Here is a 23,211-nt window from a genome sequence, read left to right on the forward strand (position 1 = left end):
ATTCTCCCATGTTAAATATGCTGGTCCATCACCAAGTTAAGATTTGCATGTAAAGAATGACATAGTCAAGTGTAATCAGTTGATTTTGTTCATTATAGTGGTGATACATGGCCTCACTTAAAGGTAAAAAAAGCATTTAAAGTGCTTTTCAGTCTCATCAGTTGCCTCTCAATGAAGCTCAACAGCTATCTCTTTGGAGTGTAACTTTCTATGAGCTACGTCTGAATTAGCTAGTTTGTGGGGAGATGTCAGGTTGTAAGCCTTTCAAGGACTTTGATACCAGACAGTCCCTCAGGGGCATTTTATAATATCTGTGCTGCTCAGATCGATGCTGTTTATATTCACCTTCTGGGTATAAAAATAAATACCTAGTGACAGGCAGATTTAGCTAAAGCAGTGACTGAAATAAGGGGTAAAGTCAGTGTCCCTTAGGATTGTGTAATGTGATTTAAAAATTATGACTCTAGTCATTTACACAAATTTTTGCTTTGGAATTAAAAAATGCACGTATAACTTGGCGAAATTATTTGGTGAGCCACAATTCATATGGAAAGTATAAGGTACATAGCCATGCTGGAAATTTAAGACAATGATTCCTGTCCCCGTGCTAGTTAATGTTAACTATTCTCTCCTCTAATTACCTGATTTTGATATCCTACAATTTTTCCAATCAGATGCTAAGTACTCTTTAAAAACTAATTCAAATACTACCTCCTCTTGAAGCCTGCCTTGCTTTTCCTAAGTAGCAAATGGTATTTCCTTCCTCTGGGTGCTCAGAATAACTTGTTACACGTTTCTGGTTTCAGTGGTGTATTATCTTATACTATGGTATTTTTATACAGGGATAATCTTCTCTATTAAAATTTTAGTGTCTTGAGGTAAGGGTCTTACTCATTTTCTCTGTTTAATGATTTAGAATAATTGCTGAGATAATGCTTGTTAAATTGGGTAGGTGTTTGTGTGTTTCAGTCCCCCTATTGCTTACATAGCTTTTGTGAAGATTGTTCGCTTCTTTTTTTCATGTCAAAAGTTTTTTTTTTTTTACATCTTTATTGGAGTATAATCGCTCTACAATGGTGTGTTAGTTTCTGCTTTATAACAAAGTGAATCAGTTATACATATACATATGTTCCCATATCTCTTCCCTCTTGCGTCTCCCTCCCTCCCACTCTCCCTATCCCACCCCTCCAGGTGGTCACAAAGCACGGAACTGATCTCCCTGTTCTATGTAGCTGCTTCCCACTAGCTATCTGCCTTACGTTTGGTAGTGTATATATATATCCATGCCTCACTCTCTCGCTTTGTCACAGCTTACCCTTCCCCCTCCCCATATCCTCAAGTCCATTCTCTAGTAGGTCTGTGTCTTTATTCCTGTCTTACCCCTAGGTTCTTCATGACATTTTTTTTTCTTAAATTCCATATATATGTGTTAGCATATGGTATTTGTCTTTCTCTTTCTGACTTACTTCACTCTGTATGACAGACTCTAGGTCTATCCACCTCATTACAAATAGCTCAATTTCGTTTCTTTTTATGGCTGAATAATATTCCATTGTATATACGGCACTACTTTAAAAAGCGAAAATCTCAAACTACAATGAGATTGTTTGCTTTTTAAAGTGGTGCCGTATTTGCAAAGTAAACAGGAAACCCTTTGCAAATGTGGAAACGAAAATGTTTGTTTTGTTTCAAGGTTGAGTGGAAACAATATTAAGAGAGGAATGGCAAGACTGACTTTGACTGTGGACTGTATTTGAATTAATTTTTTAATATAGACATTCGTTTCTTTTTGTTCATACAACGGGGCAGGCTGCAGAAGATGGGAGTGGAGTGGACCTTTTTCCTTCTTCTCTCATCTGTCCCTTCCTCTCATTAGCCCCTGGTTCAGTCATGAGAACTAAGTAAAGTCAGACAGACAATGTGCTTTCCCCTGTGTCTAAAACTGATTCAAGTTGGGAATAAGTAGCAGAGTTAGAATATTTGTTTGCCATACTACAAGCAATATAAGGATCAAGATTTTGGGTTCCAAGTCTGGAGAGATCTGATAATCTAAGTTTTTATGAATCTCTGTGAAATATGAAATCAAGCTTATTTTATTAGTCCATCAAACTAAAGTTTTGTCTAATTATACATGTAATTAGAATAAGTAAGTTGTCAAATTTCATTTCCAGAGAGACCACAGCATTAACGTGGGTACAGTGTTTTAATGTAAGTTTTTTTTTTTTTTTTTTTTTGTTTGCGGTACGCGGGTGTCTCGCTGTTGTGGCCTCTCCCGTTGCGGAGCACAGGCTCTGGACGCACAGGCTCAGCGGCCGTGGCTCACAGGCCCAGCCGCTCCACGGCACGTGGGATCTTCCCGGACCGGGGCACGAACCCGCGTCCCCAGCATCGGCAGGCGGACTCTCAACCACTGTGCTACCAGGGAAGCCCTAGTTTTTAACTTTTTAGCAGGAAAAATATTTTAAATATAAAGAAGAGAGAACAGTAAACAGTCTCCATAGTTGCTGTATGTATTGTTTGCTAAATATTTTAAGATAAATTAGAGATGTGACATTTCACTCCTAAATACTTCCATAGGAAACTTTTATCCCTAATTAATAACAAGACATACATGTATAAGTGCTGTGTACATTGTTATACGGAGGAAGAAGCAGAGCTTGATGATTAAGACATTATACTCTGGAGGCCCACTGCCTGCATCTGAGGCCCATCTCTGCCATTTTCTAGCTTTGTGATATCGGCAGTCACCTAAAGTCTCTGTGCCTCACTCTTTTGGTCTGAAAAATAAAGGTAATGTGATACCTACCTCATACTGTTACTGTGAAAATTAAATTAGTTAACACACATAAAGAATTTAGAATATTCCCTGACTTACAGTAGGCAATCCAGAAATGTTAGTGAGTATAATTTTTAAAATAATAATTATTAATATTACTACAATACATGTAATATTGATTTGAAGTGATTTGAGTTCCAAATGGAACACGTTTATATGCGTGGATGTGTTAACAATAATTGAAGGGTACTAGTTTGACCTCTTTCATTTTATTGTTATGAATATCCTTACATTTGTGTGAAAAACTTAAGAAAATGCGTGACAAAATAAAAATCAGAATCTTCAGAAAACGTTTAGAAATAAATGTGACCTCAGTGCAAAAATTTGCCTTGAAATCCTTGTAGGTTTTATATATCTGGGTTTGAAAAGATAATTAAATGTCAAGATAAAATGGAAAAAAAACGCTAATAATGCAACAGTTATTTATGAAATTCCACATTCAGGTTCTCTTTAGTTTTGAAATTTATTTAGGTTCTTGTTTAGGTTTTTAGAGACATGTGTCCCAATAAATCCTTAACTTCCCTAAAGATGTAGTGAAGCAGATTCCCCAGGAGATTTCAGTTGTACCAGCAAGCAGCACTATTTTCCTAATTCCCAAAGCAAGCAAAGATGAAGCAGATCATTACAAACTCTTATTAACCTAATTTTAAGACCTATGTTTCAGACTGAAATCCAAATGAAATAAATTCAGCCCAGAATTCCCATGTCAATAAATTGAGTTGATTTATTTGCTACGTTTTATTATATTGATCATGCTAAAAATTTGACCTTTCTGGGACATTCGGCTAGTCTGCTGAATTCCCTTGCATATTTATGTTGCTATTTATTTTCTTACCAGTCTTGTCTACATTAAAACTTATTCCAACATAATGTCCTATGTAAGTGTCTTCTTAAAAGCCTAATCATTCATGATTTGATTTTATTTTGTAGAAATAAATCAGTCTGTTTCTAGAATGAACCAATAGGGACGACTCTGTTCTAATTATTAAAGAAAGAAAGTCTAGGTTTCTTTGGCAGCTTTTTTTTTTTGGCGATACGCGGGCCTCTCCCTGTTGTAGCCTCTCCCGTTGTGGAGCACAGGCTCCGGACGCACAGGCTCAGGGGCCATGGCTCACGGGCCCAGCCACTCCTCGGCATGTTGGATCTTCCCGGACCGGGGCACAAACCCGTGTCCCCTGCATCGGCAGGCAGACCCTCAACCACTGCACCACCAGGGAAGTCCTCTTTGGCAGCTTTTTAAAAAAACTGTCTAATAGTATACAGCCTTTATTTCAGGCTCTGCTAATGACTGTTGTTGAATCCTCAAATAGGAGATGGCATAGAGATAGAATATTAATTGCTTCTGTATAGTAAATGGTACAATCAGAGTTACCTTTTTGTGTGTGTGCATCTAAAATAAGTGGTGTAAATATTTTCAATGCTATATGTTTGGATTGGATTATAATAGTAATTAACATATGTATACTTATTCTATACTAGAAAGTAAATGCTTTGCAGGTAATGTTATCGTTTAAAGTTCACACTCATCCTTTGTGGCAATACTGTTATTTTCATGATATCCAGAAAAGACAAGTAAAATTTAGTGAGCTTAAGTGACTTGTCCGCTGTCACACATGTGGGATTTGGTAGTGCAGGGAACTGAATGCGGTGCAGTCCGTGTGATCCCCAGCAGGAGCCGTGTGTCCCTGTGCTGTGCTATACTGCCTATTCCGTGGGCCCCCATGGGGGACAGGAGATGGCCATGTGACGGAACTGTTGTAAATCAAGGCTTAAGATTAAAGGTTTTGAAAATGGTTTTGGTTTAAAATTTTAATTTATTGTACCTATCCATCATTCTGTCCGTATTTAATTTTGATGTATGTGGCTCGTACTTATCCAACCAGCTTCATCATTGACAGCTGTTAGTTGACAGTGACTTGCAGTAGGTAAAATAAAATCTCTGTGATTAAAAAGATTGTTAGACTTTAAATCATAAATCTTCAGTGAGCTGATCCATCATTCCTAGTGATATTCACCATGGAGACCTTAAAATTAACGCATGCACCCTTGTGTGAAATATATAGCCATATTAGGATTCATTGGGGGGAAAAACTGTTAAAACTAATAAAAAGGAAGATAAGATTAGATTCCATTTCTTCTAGGAATAGCGCCATATGTTTTTTGGGCCTTCTTCCAAAATTTTTGAGTCCATTTTGATATTTTTGTAATGCTTTGTGCGCTTGGGCATGTGCTGCTTTTGCAAGGATAGTTAAAACGTTGGTCCTCAGCTGCTTTGGGGTGGTGGCATGCATAATTCTCTTTTAGATTCCACATCCAGTTCTTCCTTTCCAGAGGCTAGTGTGTGGTGTATTTATTTAGAACTCACTGAATATTCACTGTTTGGAAAGTTCGGTGGCATTATGTGGGCATTATAAACTCACCCTATGTACAGCATTGGGTGAACAGAGATATGGGGACTGGATTGTTTTGAATGGTATCTTCAACCTTTTTTTGCTTGCACATGCATGTCAGTTAAAAAAATGCACCTCTCAATATAACAATATTTACTTATAAATTTTCTCTATATACTACTGAACTAATATGCTGAGAAACCTCCCAAGAGACATCTAAAATTTTAAGATAAGTGAAATTTTATGAAGTATTGGTTTAAGTGGCATTTGACATTAAAAATCACCAGAAAAAAAGTGTAGTTCTTTTCTAGATGCTTAGTTATTAAATGCCTTTAATTATGATGCCTTCATAATGCCATAGGAAATATCTCAACAGCCCATATGAACACAGGACATTGTTACCGATATAGTAAATCTAAATCCATATTTATGATAATCTTCTTGATAATATTAACTTTTTTGACCAACTTGCCGGTTGAACTAATTGAATCACTTTTCTATCTGGTAATGAGACTGAAGAAGAGCTAGTGCTGGGAATAGAAGCATCATCTCTGTCATTCTCTTCTTGTTCAGTGCAACTTCCGTTACTAGAATTTAAACTTCAATCATTGTTAATTTCAGAAATCTTTTAAAGCTGGTAGCACGCATGGAGTAGGTTAAACCCAAGAAAATAATAAATAAATTTACATATAAAGTGAAGAATAGTACATTGAAAGGGACTGTGTAAGGGAGAAGGTGGCTCATTATCAGTATGTGGGGTTTCCACTTTCTCCTTGTGGTACCTGGAGGATGACAGATGACTTGAGACCAACCCACACACAGTAAGGCCAGGGGAGAGGGAATACTAATGTCACTCTTTTTGGTAAATATTAGTAAACTTTAATTTTTTTCTTATTTCATTTGCTAGAAATGGGTATAACTGTAAGTTCTAATGTTTTCTTCCACCCTTCCAGTGAATTCCTTTGGAGACCACTGACGCATGGTGTGTTCATTTTTATTTAAGTTCTTCTCAAAAAGATGGCCTTGACTGTCACTTGAGTGAAGTAATCGAAATAATTCAACTCGTGAATTGGAGGTGAAAAGCCCAGCTAATGTTCTAACCCGTGTTCGCCTACCCATTGTCTGTTTGATTGATAGCTATAGCTCTGTGCTTTGAATGCATTGCCTTAAATTAAAATGTAAATTCTCAGGGTCAAGGGGTTTGGATACCAAAAGAGTCTTTTTGTCAGTGGTCTCCAAAGGAATTCACTGGTGGAAGAGAACATTAAAACTTACAGTTATACCCATTTCTAGCAAATGAAATAAGAAAAATATTAAAGTTTACTAATATTTACCAAAAGGAGTCTTTATACCAGCCTTTCATCATTTACATGTTCTTGCAGTTACTTGGCATTAAAAAAAAAAAAAAGCCTTGGAAACAATTTGCTTTTAGTTCATAGATTTCAGAATGAGAATTTTCAGAGCTAGAAGGAGGTTTACAGATCTTGTTACCCTCTGTTCCTTAAAAAAAAAATCTGAGAAGCCATAGCAAGGACACACAGAGTTGTACACAGAGTTGAAATGAGATTGAGAAGCTGGGTTCCTGACTGAGGCGCTGTCTGTCCATTCACCGGACTGCTTCTGGTGTTTGTCCTTGCTTCATGCTGAAGTAGAAAAAGCATGAGTCTGGGGACTAGGAAACAGTGATTCAAGTTTATTTATTCACTCAGCAAATGTTATAAATAGGGCAGGCAGATACAGTTCTAAGCGATTTGCTAGGTGCTAGGGCCACAACCGAACGATGTCAGTGAGGCCTCTTGCCCTCGTGGTGATTATATTTTAGTGTAGTGAGATAGCAAACATGGGGCAAATAAAAAATTTGATAGCGTTTTTACGCATCCATATATCCTTAAACACCATTTAGAATATCAAAGTGTTGATGCCAAATTTCTGATTTTAATAAAGAGAATTCTGATCATTTAATGAGCATTGTTGCATTACCAATTTTTAAAAGATACCTGAAAAAAAAATGTAGTAAAATTATTGCTTCCAAAGTTACGTTGGCACAATCTGTGCAAGACAGAATTGAAACAAAAGTCATCCGCACCAACGCAGCTACATAACCAATCTTTATCCCTTCCTTTGACATTTTATACAAAATTATTATTTTACAGTCTTTATCTTGAAAGGGATGTCCTGCCATCTAGATACATAAATTTTAGCAATGTTAAGATATATCCTAGGGATATATCTTAGGATATGACTTAAATTTTGCATGTTAAGCAGTACAGTAAATGTTTGACAAACCTTAATGTGAAATTCTATAAAATCAGTAATGTCTACATTGCTCTGAATGTAATAAATGAAGTGTAATGTTTTCAATATTCTATGGGGGATAATTTAGATGGGAGAATTCCAAGAGAGTATTTTTCAACTGCGATCTGAAGAGTGAACTGACACTATGAAAAAAGACCAGGGAACAACCTACCAGACAAAAGGAACAGCAGACCCAAGGACGTTAAACCAGGAAGAGCATAATGTGTGTGAGGACCAGAAAACAGTCCAATATGGCAATGAGCAAGGGAAGGCAGGGCAGGAGATCGGATGAGGAGTCAGGCTGGAAATAGATCATTCAGAGTCTTATGGGCCATAGAGAGATTTTCATTTCTTTGTAAGTATGGTGGGATCTTGGCGTCCTGGACTCCAGGCTTTTTTTTTTTTCTGGTACACGGGCCTCTCCCTGTTGTGGCCTCTCCTGCTGCGGAGCATGGGCTCCGGACGTGGCCATGGCTCACGGGCCTAGCCGCTCCACAGCATGTGGGATCTTCCCAGACTGGGGAACGAACCCGTGTCCCCTGCATCGGCAGGCGGACTCTCAACCACTGCGCCACCAGGGAAGCCCCTCCAGGCTTTTTTTTTACTGTGTATTAGTTGTAAGGTGTTAGTCCATCTTTGCCTCAGGTATCAAGGGAAAATAATTGATCTTTCTACCTTACAAAGTTTTTTTGTTTAACCTGTTTTGTCCTGACAATATTTTTTAAAGTATATTTGTCTGTCATAATCTTCATAATATGAAAATTTGCTTTTAATTTTTTAACAAATAGATTCGCCCCATTGAAATGTTTTCCTTTCCTAATATAATATGTACCACTATATGGTTTCTGGAGGGGTGGGGCGGGTGCTTGTATTGAACTTTCAGACTATCTGAAATCACATAGTTCTTTTCATAGGCAAGACACCATTTCACAGTCCCTTAGTAGAGAAAATACCCTATCAGCTACTCCCCAAAATTTAGGTTACATATTTATGTATAAAAAAGATATGTATATATATGTTCAGAGTATTACATCCCTTTCTAATGCTGATAATTTGAAATTTTCTTACTACTCGTAGAGTTTAAACCAGCCCTCAGTCCTTGTCATCACACTTACCTGTATTGTGATATTGTGATGGCTCTCATGCTCATTGAGGGCTAGATCCTGGGATAGGTGATTCACACGCATTCCTCCATCATGCAAACTAAAAATTCATCAGTTTTACTTTGAGGATGTCCTCAGGTTCTGTATTCCACCTTATTAAATCGTTATTGTAATCCTTATCAGCAACCTCAATACATTTTATTTAAGGAATGCCTCTTTTTGCTTTTAAATTTTAATGAACAAGTTCTTGCAGTGATCAGTATCCGTTTTTGACTTAATTTACTTGTTTTATGTGTTTCAAATTCATAGTTGTCTTTGATTCGCTTCGTCATATTAGAAAATGTATATTTTTTTGCTTTAATATCACCTATGTATTTTTTTAACTTGCTATCTTTCTCTGTGTATTGCACAGTTTCAGTTGCTTACTGTTCCCCCTACCTCCAAAGTCTGCTTATTTCAGACTGTTTCTTCCTTCTCTTTTATATATCATAATTTATAGTAGAAGAATATGCAGAAATTTAACAGTAGATCTAATTTTAAGGAATAGAATTATTTCTTCAAGTTTCTTCTGACCACTAATGTTATGTTTATTTTTCATGTTAACTGTAAAACATCCTTAATATATTGAGTAAATTGCCTCTGAGGAATTAATGCTATAGTTTTTCCATAGGGTAAATCTAAGCAGCTAAAACATTTTAACTACTTGAAGAACTGGAGAAATCTTCTCAATTCATAAAAAAAACTCTTTATTTCCTCATCAAATATATTATGATTAGCTGAACTCATATGTTTTTTCAAAGGACAATATGTCTATTCATTAAATTATAATTTAACATTTTTATTTTCTTATTGTTATGATTCAGTAAAGCAAATGGACAAACATTATATTTAAGCCCTTAGTGTCATGTATTCAGTGTCATCCAACTCATATTTCCTTTTCAGTTCTATTCATCCACTCAGTATGTCTCTGAGTCACAGCATCCTCAAGGAGAAAAATAGCAGCTTAAACCAATTAACTCAGGAGACTCAACAGTACTCTTATTGCCACTGTAACTGGACTCATTATTTACTATTCAGCCTGGCCTCACACCCTGACCAGAACAACTATAATTGGCTGAAGGCTCAGCACCTTTTTCTCTATTTATTATTCATTAATTGGGCATGGACAGCTGCAGCTGCTTTGATGAATCTCCACTTCTCATTGATGCATGTGATTTACTAAAAAGGAGGCTTTCCAATGTGTGGGTAAGAACTGGTAACCAGCTTACATTCCAGTGGTGAACTAGTGGCTACGGGAGCAACTTTATTTTTTAATTCATAGAGTGGATACCAACATGTCAGTGTAGCAGCCTTTTCCGCCTTGCTGGCTGTATGAAAGTCTATTGTAAATATAATACATCCATGATAGTTATTTACATTGGATGATAATATCATGCCTAAAAGCATATTGTGTATCCAAAGTTTTGTTTGATATTGGGAATACAATTGAGACTAAAAATTTCAAGAATCAATAATGTGTATGTTGTGAAAGTTGTAAGGCCCTCTTGTAAACAACATCTGTGAAATAGTTGTAAAAAAGAAAAGGATGTATTTGGAGGTGGAAGTTTTAAAATATACTCATATACACTGTGGAGAATTGTATACAAGTCTGTAGTCTCTGGTTATTGAAGAGTTTGGTTCATTACACAAGAACACGTTCATTTACCCCCTTCACTAGTGGGATAGAAATGCCAATTGTGATGCCCCTGTAGAGGGTCCCAGCTCTTATTTAGTATCAACTAATTTTCTCACAGTTTTGTGAGATACACACAAATTAGAGAGCAGGGGGAGGTAAACCTAACCATAATGTGATTGTGAGCAAAGTTTCTCAGTGAGCATGTTCAGCCTGAATTGTGCACAGTAATTAAGCTAATTTTTATTGTAATTTAAGTGAAATATATGAACTTTTAATTTCTGAACATTTTACTGTTGGTAGAAATAGTTATAGCATGAAAAAGAGTAAAAATATTAAAAACATGTTTTATTATAAAAATCAATTCTAAGAGTGTTTCATTTGAGATAAATATATTAAATATGCAAAAGTCTTTTGTGCCTGTCACAGACATCAGTGTGACTTTCCAAATGAAATTTGCGACTAGGTACTGCTTGCAAAATCGAATGACCCATCCAGGATTAGCTGGTACCTCTGTCTCTGAGTGATCTAATCTATTATTTAATAAATGAAATTATGTTGAGATGAATAGTCAGAGGAACATGCTTCTCATGTTTCACTTATGTGTTTTACCAGATACATTTGAATACATTTTGGAATTTACCTCCTCAGCGTCTCTGTACACATTTATATAGGGTAGTCGGGAGAATTCAGAAGAGATGTTTTGGGGAAAAAAATTGGCAAGAGACATGCTGACTTAATTTTTCTTGTGGTCTGGCAAACAATGAGATCTTAATTCCAGGGGGACAATTTATTTGAAATTTTTAACACAGTAAACAATATGTGTTAAGTAGCTTTTCTCCACTTTCCTTTTAGCAGTCAGTTCCTTTGTGTCTAGTATTTGCTCTATGTTAATTATACTATATAATCCTATAATATATCAAGAAAAGTAAAGATGGATTATGATGAAATGAGTTACATTTAGAAATTTTAATCTTTTCATGAAATGACTTCAATTTATGGAGAGTGTAATAAAGGGTGGGGGGGACCATGGGCAACAACCATATTATTTTTTCTTAATATATTTAGCATCTGTACATTAAAACTAGACGTGATACATGATTATACAAGTTGAGAAGTACATTATTTTAAATTATTCCCAAAAGCCCTTTATATGGCTGTTTATTTATTTATTTAGTGGCTGCACCATGCAGCTTGCAGGATCTTATTTCCCCGACCAGGGGTTGAACCGGCCTCAGTAGTGGAAGCACTGAGTCCTAACCACTGGACCGCCTGGGAATTCCCTCTATGGCAATTGAAAAGTGAAAGAATCTCTATTAAAATACATTTAAAACATAATTTTTAAGTGTGAGAGGGCTCAGAGGAAATAGAAGCAACTTCCACCTTAGTAAGATAATCGTATAGTGCTTAATAGCACTCTAGAAAGGACTTAAAACAAAAATTAGTATTTTAAATTGCAAATATAATACATGTTTATTGTATTACATTGGAAACAACAAGAAAGCACAAAGATAAATACCGTCAAAACTATAAAAACCAGTGATAGTGCTACTAGTGTTTGCTATGTACTCATCCCTACATTTCTCTCTTTTCCTCTCTTTCCTCTAAAAATATAGGCTGATTTTCTCTTCTTTCTTTGTGCTTAACACCTACATTTAAGCTTAAAACCATTTAAAAACAAATACAGCATATATGTACATTCCCAATGTAATTACTCTTTTATATTCCTTAATAACAATATAAAATTGTATTTGTCATACTTATTGTGACTATTTTACTATTGCACATTTGTTTCAAGATTTAGATATTAAATGACATTTCTATAAATGTTATCATTAAATCCTCCACTCTACCAATACATTATTTCTTGAGTGAGTGAATGAATGAAATGATTGCACTTATGCACATATTCCTAACCCTAATTCATAGGTATAGTTCACTGTGTCTCTTATTTATCATCAAATCTTTCTACTTTTCATATATCTAAATTTTGCCAGAGATAGATATAAATAGGATTTCTGGAAAAGGTATGCTTACAGAAACTAATGTAATATTTTCTAAAATTATAGAAATAGGACTATAATTTTTTCATAACTGAAAGTAACATAGATTCTTTAGTTTGAGTCTTCTTAATTTAAGTAGGAGAGGATGTTAGAACCGAGAGATTCTTTCCAAAGATGTCCTCCCTGTTGTGATTCACTGCTTTATTGGTGGGGGAGAGGGCTCCCCAGGTGATTCTGATATGTCCCAGGGAATAAGGACCACACCTGCAGCCCAGCGTTATTTGTAAGTCAGAAAGCTGAAGCCCAAGGAACAGTGACTGGCCCTAGTCTGAGGTGTTATTAATACGACTGAGTAGAAGCAAATCTTCTGATGTCTTTACTTTCCACAGTTTTTTTAAGTATGTTCTTTGTAATAGGTTTTGTATGGGAAAAAAAAAAATTCCAGGGTCACATAAGCTTGAGAACACTGGGTTAAACATGGTTTTCTTTAGTAACGCTTATTTCAGAGCTTTTGATGTTCCAGTGTGCTTTGTTATTCTCTTGACAGAAGAGTAGAAGAATATTTCCCCAAGTTATTTCAGGTTGGAGTTAACCCTTAGAGTATCTTGAGAAACTACTGTCTTTTGAAATATCCTTTGACAGATATTACTCGCCATATTACCATGTGCACACATCTATTATTCAGTAATAATAAAACAGTGTTTCTACCCTATGGAGGGTAGAAAAATTCAGACATCCATTAATATGCTTATTATTAATCCTAACTTTTTCATGAGTAGCTCTAAACAAAAATGTGTGTGCAATTTAAACTATTGATTTTAAAGCAGTGGACTTGCAGTTTTAGTGTGTATTACAATCACCTGGAGGGTTTGTTGAACTACTACTTGCTGGATCCCTCCCCTGCCGTTTCTAATTGACTAGTTTGGGGTGGGGCCTGAGAGCCTGAACTCTGAAAAGTTTCAGTGGTTGCTGATGCTGCTTCTTCAAGGACCACACTTTGAGAAACCTCTGCTTTAAAATAAATATTGAGGCTTTTCACTAATTCAAGATGTTTGCAGTTGAGAAGAAAAATGACATCATTTATTAGGTGAGACCCTCTTTACATTCTTGTTATTAATGAAAGTAGTTTGTTTTAATGATCCCTTCTCTTAGTCAAGTCAATTGTGCCCAGGAACAGAGAGCCATAGAATAGAGGATGAATTTTAAAATACGTTAAAATTCACGGTTGAATCCAAGACCAAACCCCAGTTATTACTTTTATTCTTTCCTTTATTAGCAGTTGGAATGCTGGTAGATGTGTTAGGTTACGTGTTCTTTGGCGCTATGGTGCCTCTTTTTCTTAACATCTTTCTGCTTTCTTTTCTTATCCTTCATGCTGTACACACCTAACGTCTGTTTTAGAAAAGAGTATGAATTAGTGATTCCTGCGTGTAGGTATTTTGCCAAAATTTAGACTTTCAACACCACTGTTTCATTATTTTGTGTATTTAGTTAATGGGGGAGCAATTATATCTTTGTGGCTTTCACATGGATAAAAAACAGTGATATGTCTTAAACTTTCTGGGGTTTTTTTTTGCGGTACGCGAGCCTCTCACCGCTGTGGCCTCTCCCGTTGCGGAGCACAGGCTCCGGACGCGCAGGCTCAGCGGCCATAGCTCACGGGCTCAGCGGCCATGGCTCACGGGCCCAGCCGCTCCGCGGCACGTGGGATCTTCCCGGACCGGGGCACAAACCCGCGTACCCTGCATATCGGCAGGTAGACTCTCAACCACTGTGCCACCAGGGAAGCCCCCCTTTTTTTTTTAATTTTTATATTCAGCACATTAAATTGACTCATAAAAACATTCTAAAAATGTAATTTTTCCTTTTCAACAAAGTATAATAAAACATAAACCCCCCCAAAACAATACCTAAACCACAGTTTCCAAATATAGTCCTTCCCCTTATTATAGAGAGTATTTTCATATTTTCTTTCAACATTGTTTCATTTGAAAAATAATTTGGTCATGACCAATTAAATTGATTTCATTACATAATGAGTTGGACTTGCAGCTTTAGAAGTCATTGATGAAAAAAAAAAAGCCCTGGGCTTCCCTAGTGGCGAAGTGGTTGAGAGTCCGCCTGCCGACGCAGGGGACACGGGTTTGCACCCCGGTCTGGGAAGATCCCACATGCCGCGGAGCGGCTGGGCCCGTGAGCCATGGCCGCTGAGCCTGCGCGCGTCCGGAGCCTGTGCTCCGCAACGGGAGAGGCCACCACAGTGAGAAGCCCGCGCACCGCAAGCAAAAAAAAAGCTCTTTTGCTAATATTTGTGTCTAAATAATCTTTCCAGTGTTGCAACTTCCTTAGGGAAACACACACTCGCGCGCGTGTGTGTGTTTTAAAATATCTTGGGATACTGATGGGTTATCTGGTTATAGAAATTTTCAGAGCCATCTAAAAAGTTGGGCACTATCACTTCTTTGTAGACTTCGTGTTGCCACATTCTACCAGCCTTCTTATGAAATTTTCTGATTGTCCATTTAAGTCTTTTCTCTTGCTTATCAGTTGCATTACTGCAGTGTGCTGCGAAAATAGTCAAATGTTGTGATTCTTTTTTCAGTTTTGTTTTGAGGAAATTACCTTGGGAATATGTGATACATTAGTCCCTAAAATGGAGTTGATAATACAGGTCTGAACTTAATAAAAAAATGTTTACTTAGGAAGGAGTTAACTATATTTGAACTGGGGGAATAAAAAGTTTAACATAAATAGGCAAAAACAATTGTTAGAGAGATGCATTTTGGATAAATGAGTGAGGTTCTTAGTTTCTTGCCAGACGAGAAACTGGATAATCTTGCCAGGGTAATTCAGTGTCACAACCATAGTTCAAATAGTTCAATATTAATCTTTAACCTGAAACTCTTGTGGGGTTTTCTTGAGTCGTCATTGATTGGATCTTTTCTCCTACCTTGGGAGACAAATTGGTTGAAGTTAGGATTTCATTGTACTAAGAGTTACAATAGATCTCTTCTTTCTTAGTATTTATACTTACTTTTTTAAAACAAAAATTGATACACCTGGAATACATGTAGAAATCAAGGGAATATGACATAAAATAATCCTTCATTGCTATTATTATTTTTACACAAAGGTCATGTGTAGCTTTGGTTATCAAACTAAAAATAATAGAAATTTGGTAACATAAGTGGTGAAATTTATTTCAAGGGGAAACTTTTAATTTGGTTGTATATAAAGGTACTTAGGCTATTCTTTAAATGTACTTTCTAATAAGTACTGGATGTGGGAAAGCTCTGGTCCTCTCAGGATGATCCCGAGTGACTCCAACGTTGAGGAAATTAGGAGAGAAGTTAGGTTATAATGTGAAAGCTACTACCTGAATGGAAATTTGTGTGTCTGATGTCATCATGGGACTATATTTTAAAATATTCTTGTAGATCTGTTTTTTAAAGACTATGCATTTGGCAAATGAAGAAGTGAATGTGAGAATACCTGTGTTAGCATAAGTTGTAATATTCTGTTTATTGTCTATTTTTTCTTTATAGCCAGAAAAGAACGATAGTGAGCCAGGCAGCCAGAGGATAAAACCTGTTTTTATCGATGATGCTAATTTTGGGCGACAAATATCCTATCAGCACGCAGCAGTCCATATTCCCACTGACATCTATGAGGGCTGTAAGTAAAAGAATGTGAACAACTTTTGGAATACCATGTTTTCATCTATCTTAAATATCTAATATTTGAAAAAAAAAAAGGAGCAACTGGGATAGTGTTTTGTTCACATGTCATTTAAGAGTCTGTGGTAAATTTTGATTTATACAAAAGAAGAAACTTGATTTTCATGAGCAATATATTGTTCATAGGCTCTCACTCTGTGAATATTTGCAGGAGAGCCTGTATCCATGGAGGTGTCCTTCTACTCTGTTGTTTAACAAATAATTCTGCCTTTCCAATTGATATCAATAACTTAAAAAATAACAGATGTATTTTTTTAAAAATCAAAACTATGTAGCAGTAGTACAGATCCACAAACTGCTAAAGGAAGCGAGATGTACATTGTAGACTCTCTAGTTCTTATCACACCTTACTGTGTTTTACTGTCTCTCTTTGTCTCTCTCTGTGTATCTCTGCCTTACTCTAGGATATAAGAAAAAGATACCACTGTCTTAGTATATTGTGGACTCAAGATAAAAAGTGTTGGTTAAAGGAATGAATGATAGACCTAAAGAAATAGAAAAACATCAACTGGAAGACTTGATTGAGAAGGCTTCACTGTGAGGAAGGGAGGGGAATAAGTTATTTAGGAAGATACAGGGGAGGAAGCTTGTGCCAGTGGTATTTCTTAGAGACACCCTATATACTAATAAGGGCAGAACCTGACAATTCTAAGTAGGAATTCTTTTAAGTGCAGCCTAATCATCTATGAGGACCAGCTGTGACCCAGAAAGCAGGGTCTTTGCCCATTCACAGCTCTGGTCTTAGATGTTATCCATTTTCTAACTCGTTCCCACTTTTCCCCCTTGTACCCTGCCTTTCACATAAGTAAGTGGTAAGGAGAAAGAACCACTTGAGAATTTAAAAAGTATATTTCTTTTTTTTTTTTTGGCGGTACGCGGGCCTCTCACTGTTGTAGCCTCTCCCGTTGCGGAGCGCAGGCTCAGCGGCCATGGCTTACGGGCCCAGCCGCTCCGTGGCATGTGGGATCTTCCTGGACTGGGGCATAAACCCGTGTCCCCTGCATCGGCAGGCGGACTCTCAACCACTCCGCCACCAGGGAAGCCCTAAAAAGTATATTTCTAATAGTTCCCTTAATTAAAAAGGCTGTAAAGTGTACTGGGCATCCAGAGTGTATCCAGAACTGCCTGGATTCTGGATGCAGACAGCCTGGGTTAAATTAAATTTCAAATATAAATTTTAGCAGTATTTCCTTTGGCAAATTTATTAACTTTATGGGCTAGCATTGATCACCCGTAAAATGGGGATAAGTTTACTAACCGAAAAGTTCATTTGAGGGTAAAAGTAAGTATGTTTGAGTTTGCATAAGAGTGCCAGGCTCATAGTAAGCATTATGTAACTGTTTGCTGTTATTATTAATTACAGTTAAAGTTTATTTACACAAAAAGGATTAAATTCAAGGACTAATATAAAAAATTAGCCTTAATTTTTTGGATTCATTCCAAGATTGTTGTTTAAAAGGGCATTTTTAAGTACATGTCTTATTTTTTCCATAATATAAATTTCATCTTCTGTCAAATTGTTTTATTCATTTTTTGTTTCACCTTTTATATATATATATTTTTTGTTTGTTTGTTTGTTTGTTTGTTTGTGGTATGCGGGCCTCTCACTGTTGTGGCCTCTCCCGTTGCGGAGCACAGGCTCCAGACGCGCAGGCTCAGTGGCCATGGCTCACGGGCCCAGCCACTCTGTGGCATGTGGGATCTTCCCAGACCGGGGCATGAACCCGTGTCCCCTGCATCAGCAGGCAGACTCTCAACCACTGCGCCACCAGGGAAGCCCCTTTTTAATCTTTTTAAAAGTACATGTTGTTTTCATCATATCAAGTCTTTAAAGATATTAAACATATGATTTTTCTCTATAATAGAAACAATGGTGCATGTAAGTAGTTTCTGATGTTACATGAGAATTAAACGTAATCTGACTTCTTTACAACTCACCCTATTAATTCCAAGTCCTTTTAGGAATTACTGGGATGTAGGTTCAGTTTTGTTTTTCTTATTTGTCGTTTTTTACTTTGTCTATTGCATGTTTTTTCAAGAATTATTTTTGATGTTTGCAATTAAATTTTGCAACTATTATAACAACAATTAATCAGATAATACTGAGCTGTATGGTTGTGTTTCTCAGTGTTTTAAAAATTATTTCATCCATTTTATTTCCTTTCGAAATTGTTATCACCTGTTGTCGGGTATGTCAACAGGATGATAATCTTATTACTCTACAATTATAGCTCTCTTTTGAACTTACTTTAGAAGAACAAAATGGCTGGATGTAGAAGTTTTGAGTCAAAACATTTTTATGTCAGTCCTCTGGCTATAATGTCACTGTTATCTGATCTGTAGTACTATGTTGAACAAACTTGAGGCCAGCTTGAGTGTTTTTAATTTGGTAGCAAGCTTTCATGATTGTGTTTCTGTTTTGTTGCCAATAGTGATTATCCAGAAATCCTCAAACTTTCCATTAAATTCCCAAGGAAGGATATCAGAACTTTGTCCAGGGAGGGGGAGATTCCACATCCCTACCCCCACCCCCTGCCCCAGCTCTTCTTTTTTTTTTTTTTTTTTGCGGTACACGGGCCTCTCACTGTTGTGGCCTTTCCCGTTGCGGAGCACAGGTTCCGGACGCGCAGGCTCAGGGGCCATGGCTCACGGGCCCAGCCGCTCCGCGGCATGTGGGATCTTCCCGGACCGGGGCACGAACCTGTGTCCCCTGCATCGGCAGGCGGACTCTCAACCACTGCACCACCAGGGAAGCCCCCCAGCTCTTTTTGAGTTCTTTTGGCTGGTCTAATAATTGACACAAGACAGATGAAAAGATTAATTTAAAAAATTAATTAATTAATGCATGTAAGTCATAAAAATGGGACCCCCCGAAGTGTCCAGAGCAGGCCAATAATATATCATGTTTACACAAAGAAACAACTATTTGAAGAGATGTAGCAAAACAAGGGGGCTTGTGTTTGGGGTAGCAGACTAATGAAGTAACAAACTTTGTCTATACAGCTTGCGTAGCCTTGAATTCCCTAACTTTGGTGATAGGGATGCTTTCTATCCTCCTGGTATCACATGGGAGATTTATTTCCCACTTTTAGGGGGAAAAAGGGGCATCAGAGTTTTTCTTTTTTATCATTTATTTTCCATTGGTTGTTTCTCACATAACTTTATTCAAAATAATCAATATGCCATTGAGGTGCATTTTGGGGTGGATTGCCCTGGGCCCCAACAACCTCACACACTTAAAAACAGATTTCTTTCTCTTTCTACAAACCATGTACCACAGTAGCAGAAATTTTAATAGTGCATGCGTATTTAAGATAGAAGATGAAAGTCTCCAACTGTAACACCTAATCATGATTAACAGTTTGGGGTACAGTCCTATAAAATATATATTCAAATGTGAACACTTACTAATGAAATAACCCAAATGGGATTTTTCATATTGCTTTTCAACTTGCTTCCTCCTTCCCCCACCCACCTTACTTATAGTAGAGACTTTCTGTTCTGTCGTTGTTGAACTATTAAAAAGCTGAAAATAGAGAGGAGAAAGGTATCTCTTCAGGAGTAGGTTACCCAGGAATATCAAAACAAAATAACTTTGCTTAATTTTTCAATGGGCTGATGTTTAAGAAATCAGTGAAAAATGCACTTTTTCCCTAGATTATTAGAACCTAAAATAATAAGAACCTAATTCACCAGTCTAGTAAATTATAATATCTCATTTATTTAAATAACTTTGCTCAATAATTTTGAAGAAGGAGAAATTGAAGCTGAGTCTTTAATGAAAGGCCACATCATTGGTAAGAAATGGGGTCAAATTTCATATAAATTCTAATGCTAAACTTTATACTTTTAAGTACTACGATAAAATTTCTTTTTTCTTAACATCTTTATTGGAGTATAATTGCTTTACAATGGTGTGTTAGTTTCTGCTTTATAACAAAGTGAATCAGTTATACATATACATATGTCTCCATATCTCTTCCCTCTTGAGTCTCCCTCCCACCCTCCCTATCCCACCCCTCTAGGTGGTCACAAAGCACCGAGTTGATCTCCCTGTACTATGCGGCTGCTTCCCACTAGCTATCTGTTTTACGTTTGGTAGTGTATATATGTCCATGCCACTCTCTCACTTTGTCACAGCTTACCCTTCCCCCTCCCCGTGTCCTCAAGTTCATTCTCTAGTAGGTCTGTGTCTTTATTCCCATCTTGCCCTAGGTTCTTCATGACCATTTTTTTCTTTTTTTTTTTTAGATTCCATATATATGGGTTAGCATATGGTATTTGTTTTTCTCTTTCTGACATACTTCACTCTGTGTGACAGTCTCTAGGTCCATCCACCTCACTACAGATAACTCAATTTCGTTTCTTTTTATGGCTGAGTAATCTTCCATTGTATATATGTGCCACACCTTCTTACTCCATTCATCTGTTGATAGACTTAGGTTGCTTCCATGTCCTGGCTACTGTAAATAGAGCTGCAGTGAACATTGTGGTACATGACTCTTTTTGAATTATGGTTTTCTTAGGGTATATGCCCAGTATTGGGTTGCTGGGTCATAAGGTAGTACTATTTTGAGTTTTTTGAGGAACCTCCATATTGTTCTCCATAGTGGCTGTATCGATTTACATTCCCACCAACAGTGCAAGAGGGTTCCCTTTTCTCCACACCCTCTCCAGCATTTACTGTTTCTAGATTTTTTGATGATGGCCATTCTGATCAGTGTGAGATGATATCTCATTCTCGTTTTGATTTGCATTTCTCTAGTGATTAATGATGATGAGCATTCTTTCATGTGTTTGTTGGCAATCTGTATATCTTCTTTGGAGAAATGTCTATTTAGGTCTTCTGCCCATTTTTGGATTGGGTTGTTTGTTTTATTGTTATTGAGCTGCATGAGCTGCTTATAAATTTTGGAGATTAATCCTTTGTCAGTTGCTTCATTTGCAAATATTTGATCCCATTCTGAGGATTGTCTTTTGCTCCTGTTTATGGTTTCCTTTGCTGTGCAAAAGCTTTGAAGTTTCATTAGGTCCCATTTGTTTATTTTTGTTTTTATTTCCATTTCTCTAGGAGGTGGGTCAAAAAGGATCTTGCTGTGATTTATGTCATACAATGTTCTGCCTATGTTTTCCTCTAAGAGTTTGATAGTGTCTGGCCTTACATTTAGGTCTTTAATCCATTTGGAGTTTATTTTTGTGTATGGTGTTAGGGAGTGTTCTAATCTCATACTTTTACATGTACCTGTCCAGTTTTCCCAGCACCACTTATTGAAGAGGCTGTCTTTTCTCCAGTGTATATTCTTGCCTCCTTTATCAAAGATAAGGTGACCATATGTGCGTGGGTTTATCTCTGGGCTTTCTATCCTGTTCCATTGATCTATATTTCTGTTTTTGTGCCAGTACCATACTGTCTTGATTACTGTAGCTTTGTAGTATAGTCTGAAGTCAGGGAGCCTGATTCCTCCAGCTCCGTTTTTCGTTCTCAAGATTGATTTGGCTATTCGGGGTCTTTTGTGTTTCCATACAAATTGTGAAATTTTTTGTTCTAGTTCTGTGAAAAATGCCAGTGGTAGTTGGATAGGGATTGCATTGAATGTGTAGATTGCTTTCGGTAGTAAAGTCATTTTCACAATGTTGATTCTTCCAATCCAAGAACATGGTATATCTCTCCATCTGTTTGTATCATCTTTAATTTCTTTCATCAGTGTCTTATAATTTTCTGCATAAGGTCTTTTGTCTCCCTAGGTAGGTTTACTCCTAGATACTTTATTCTTTTTGTTGCAGTGGTAAATGGGAGGGTTTTCTTAATTTCTCATTCAGATTTTTCATCATTAGTGTATAGGAATGCCAGAGATTTCTGTGCATTAATTTTGTATCCTGCTACTTTACCAAATTCATTGATTAGCTCTAGTAGTTTTCTGGTAGCATCTTTAGGATTCTCTATGTATAGTATCTTGTCATCTGCAAACAGTGACAGCTTTACTTCTTCTTTTCTGATTTGGATTCTTTTTATTTCTTTTTCTCCTCTGATTGCTGTGGATAAAACTTCCAAAACTATGTTGAATAATAGTTGTGAGAGTGGGCAACCTTGTCTTGTTCCTGATCTTCGTAGAAATGCTTTCAGTTTTTCACCCTGAGGATGATGTTGGTTGTGGGTTTGTCGTATACGGCCTTTATTATGTAGAGAAAAGTTCCCTCTATGCCTACTTTCTGGAGGGTTTTTATCATAAATGGGTGTTGAATTTTGTCGAAAGCTTTCTCTGCATCTATTGAGATGATCATATGGTTTTTCTCATTCAGTTTTTTAATATGGTGTATCATGTTGATTGATTTGTGTATATTGAAGAATCCTTGAATTCCTGAGATAAACCCCAGTTGATCATGGTGTATGATCCTTTTAATGTGCTGTTGGATTCTGTTTGCTAGTACTTTGTTGAGGATTTTTGCATCTATTTTCATCAGTGATATTGGCCTGTAGTTTTCTTTCTTTGTGACATCCTTGTCTGGTTTTGGTATCAAGGTGATGGTGGCCTCATAGAATGAGTTTGGGAGTGTTCCTCCCTCTGCTATATTTTGGAAGAGTTTTAGAAGGATAGGTGTTAGCTCTTCTCTAAATGTTTGATAGAATTCGCCTGTGAAGCCATCTGGTGCTGGGCTTTTGTTTGTTGGAAGATTTTTAATCACAGTTTCAAGTTCAGAGCTTGTGACTGGTCTGTTCATATTTTCTATTTCTTCCTGGTTCAGTCTTGGAAGGTTGTGCATTTCTAAGAATTTGTCCATTTCTTCCAGGTTGTCCATTTTATTGGCATACAGTTGCTTGTAGTAATCTGTCATGATCCTTTGTGTTTCTGCAGTGTCAGTTGTTACTTCTCCTTTTTCGTTTCTAATTCTGTTGATTTGAGTCTTCTCCCTCATTTTCTTGATGAGTCTGGCTAATGGTTTATCAATTATTTTTATTTTCTCAGAGAACCATCTTTTAGTTTTATTGATCTTTGCTGTCGTTTCCTTCATTTCTTTTTCATTTATTTCTGATCTGATTTTCATGATTTCTTTCCTTCTGCTAACTTCGGGGTTTTTTTATTTTTCTTTAATTGCTTTAGGTGCAAGGTTAGGTTGTTTATTCGAGGTGTTTCCTGTCTTAAGGTAGGATTGTATTGCTATAAACTTCCCTCTTA

General features: G+C 36.8%; 1 protein-coding gene across 4 annotated transcripts in view; it reads left to right on the plus strand.

The window, feature by feature from the left end:
• The window catches only part of CACNA2D1 (calcium voltage-gated channel auxiliary subunit alpha2delta 1), a 521,838-nt gene that overhangs the window by 319,708 nt on the left and 178,919 nt on the right, over positions 1–23,211 (plus strand). For all 4 annotated transcript variants that reach the window (XM_060157195.1, XM_060157196.1, XM_060157198.1 and 1 more), the window contains exon 6: positions 15,845–15,974. In XM_060157195.1, the coding sequence (XP_060013178.1) occupies positions 15,845–15,974 (130 nt within the window). The remainder of the gene's footprint in view (positions 1–15,844; positions 15,975–23,211) is intronic.

This window comes from Lagenorhynchus albirostris, chromosome 8 (assembly GCF_949774975.1).
Source record: "Lagenorhynchus albirostris chromosome 8, mLagAlb1.1, whole genome shotgun sequence".
Taxonomy (NCBI): domain Eukaryota; kingdom Metazoa; phylum Chordata; class Mammalia; order Artiodactyla; family Delphinidae; genus Lagenorhynchus; species Lagenorhynchus albirostris.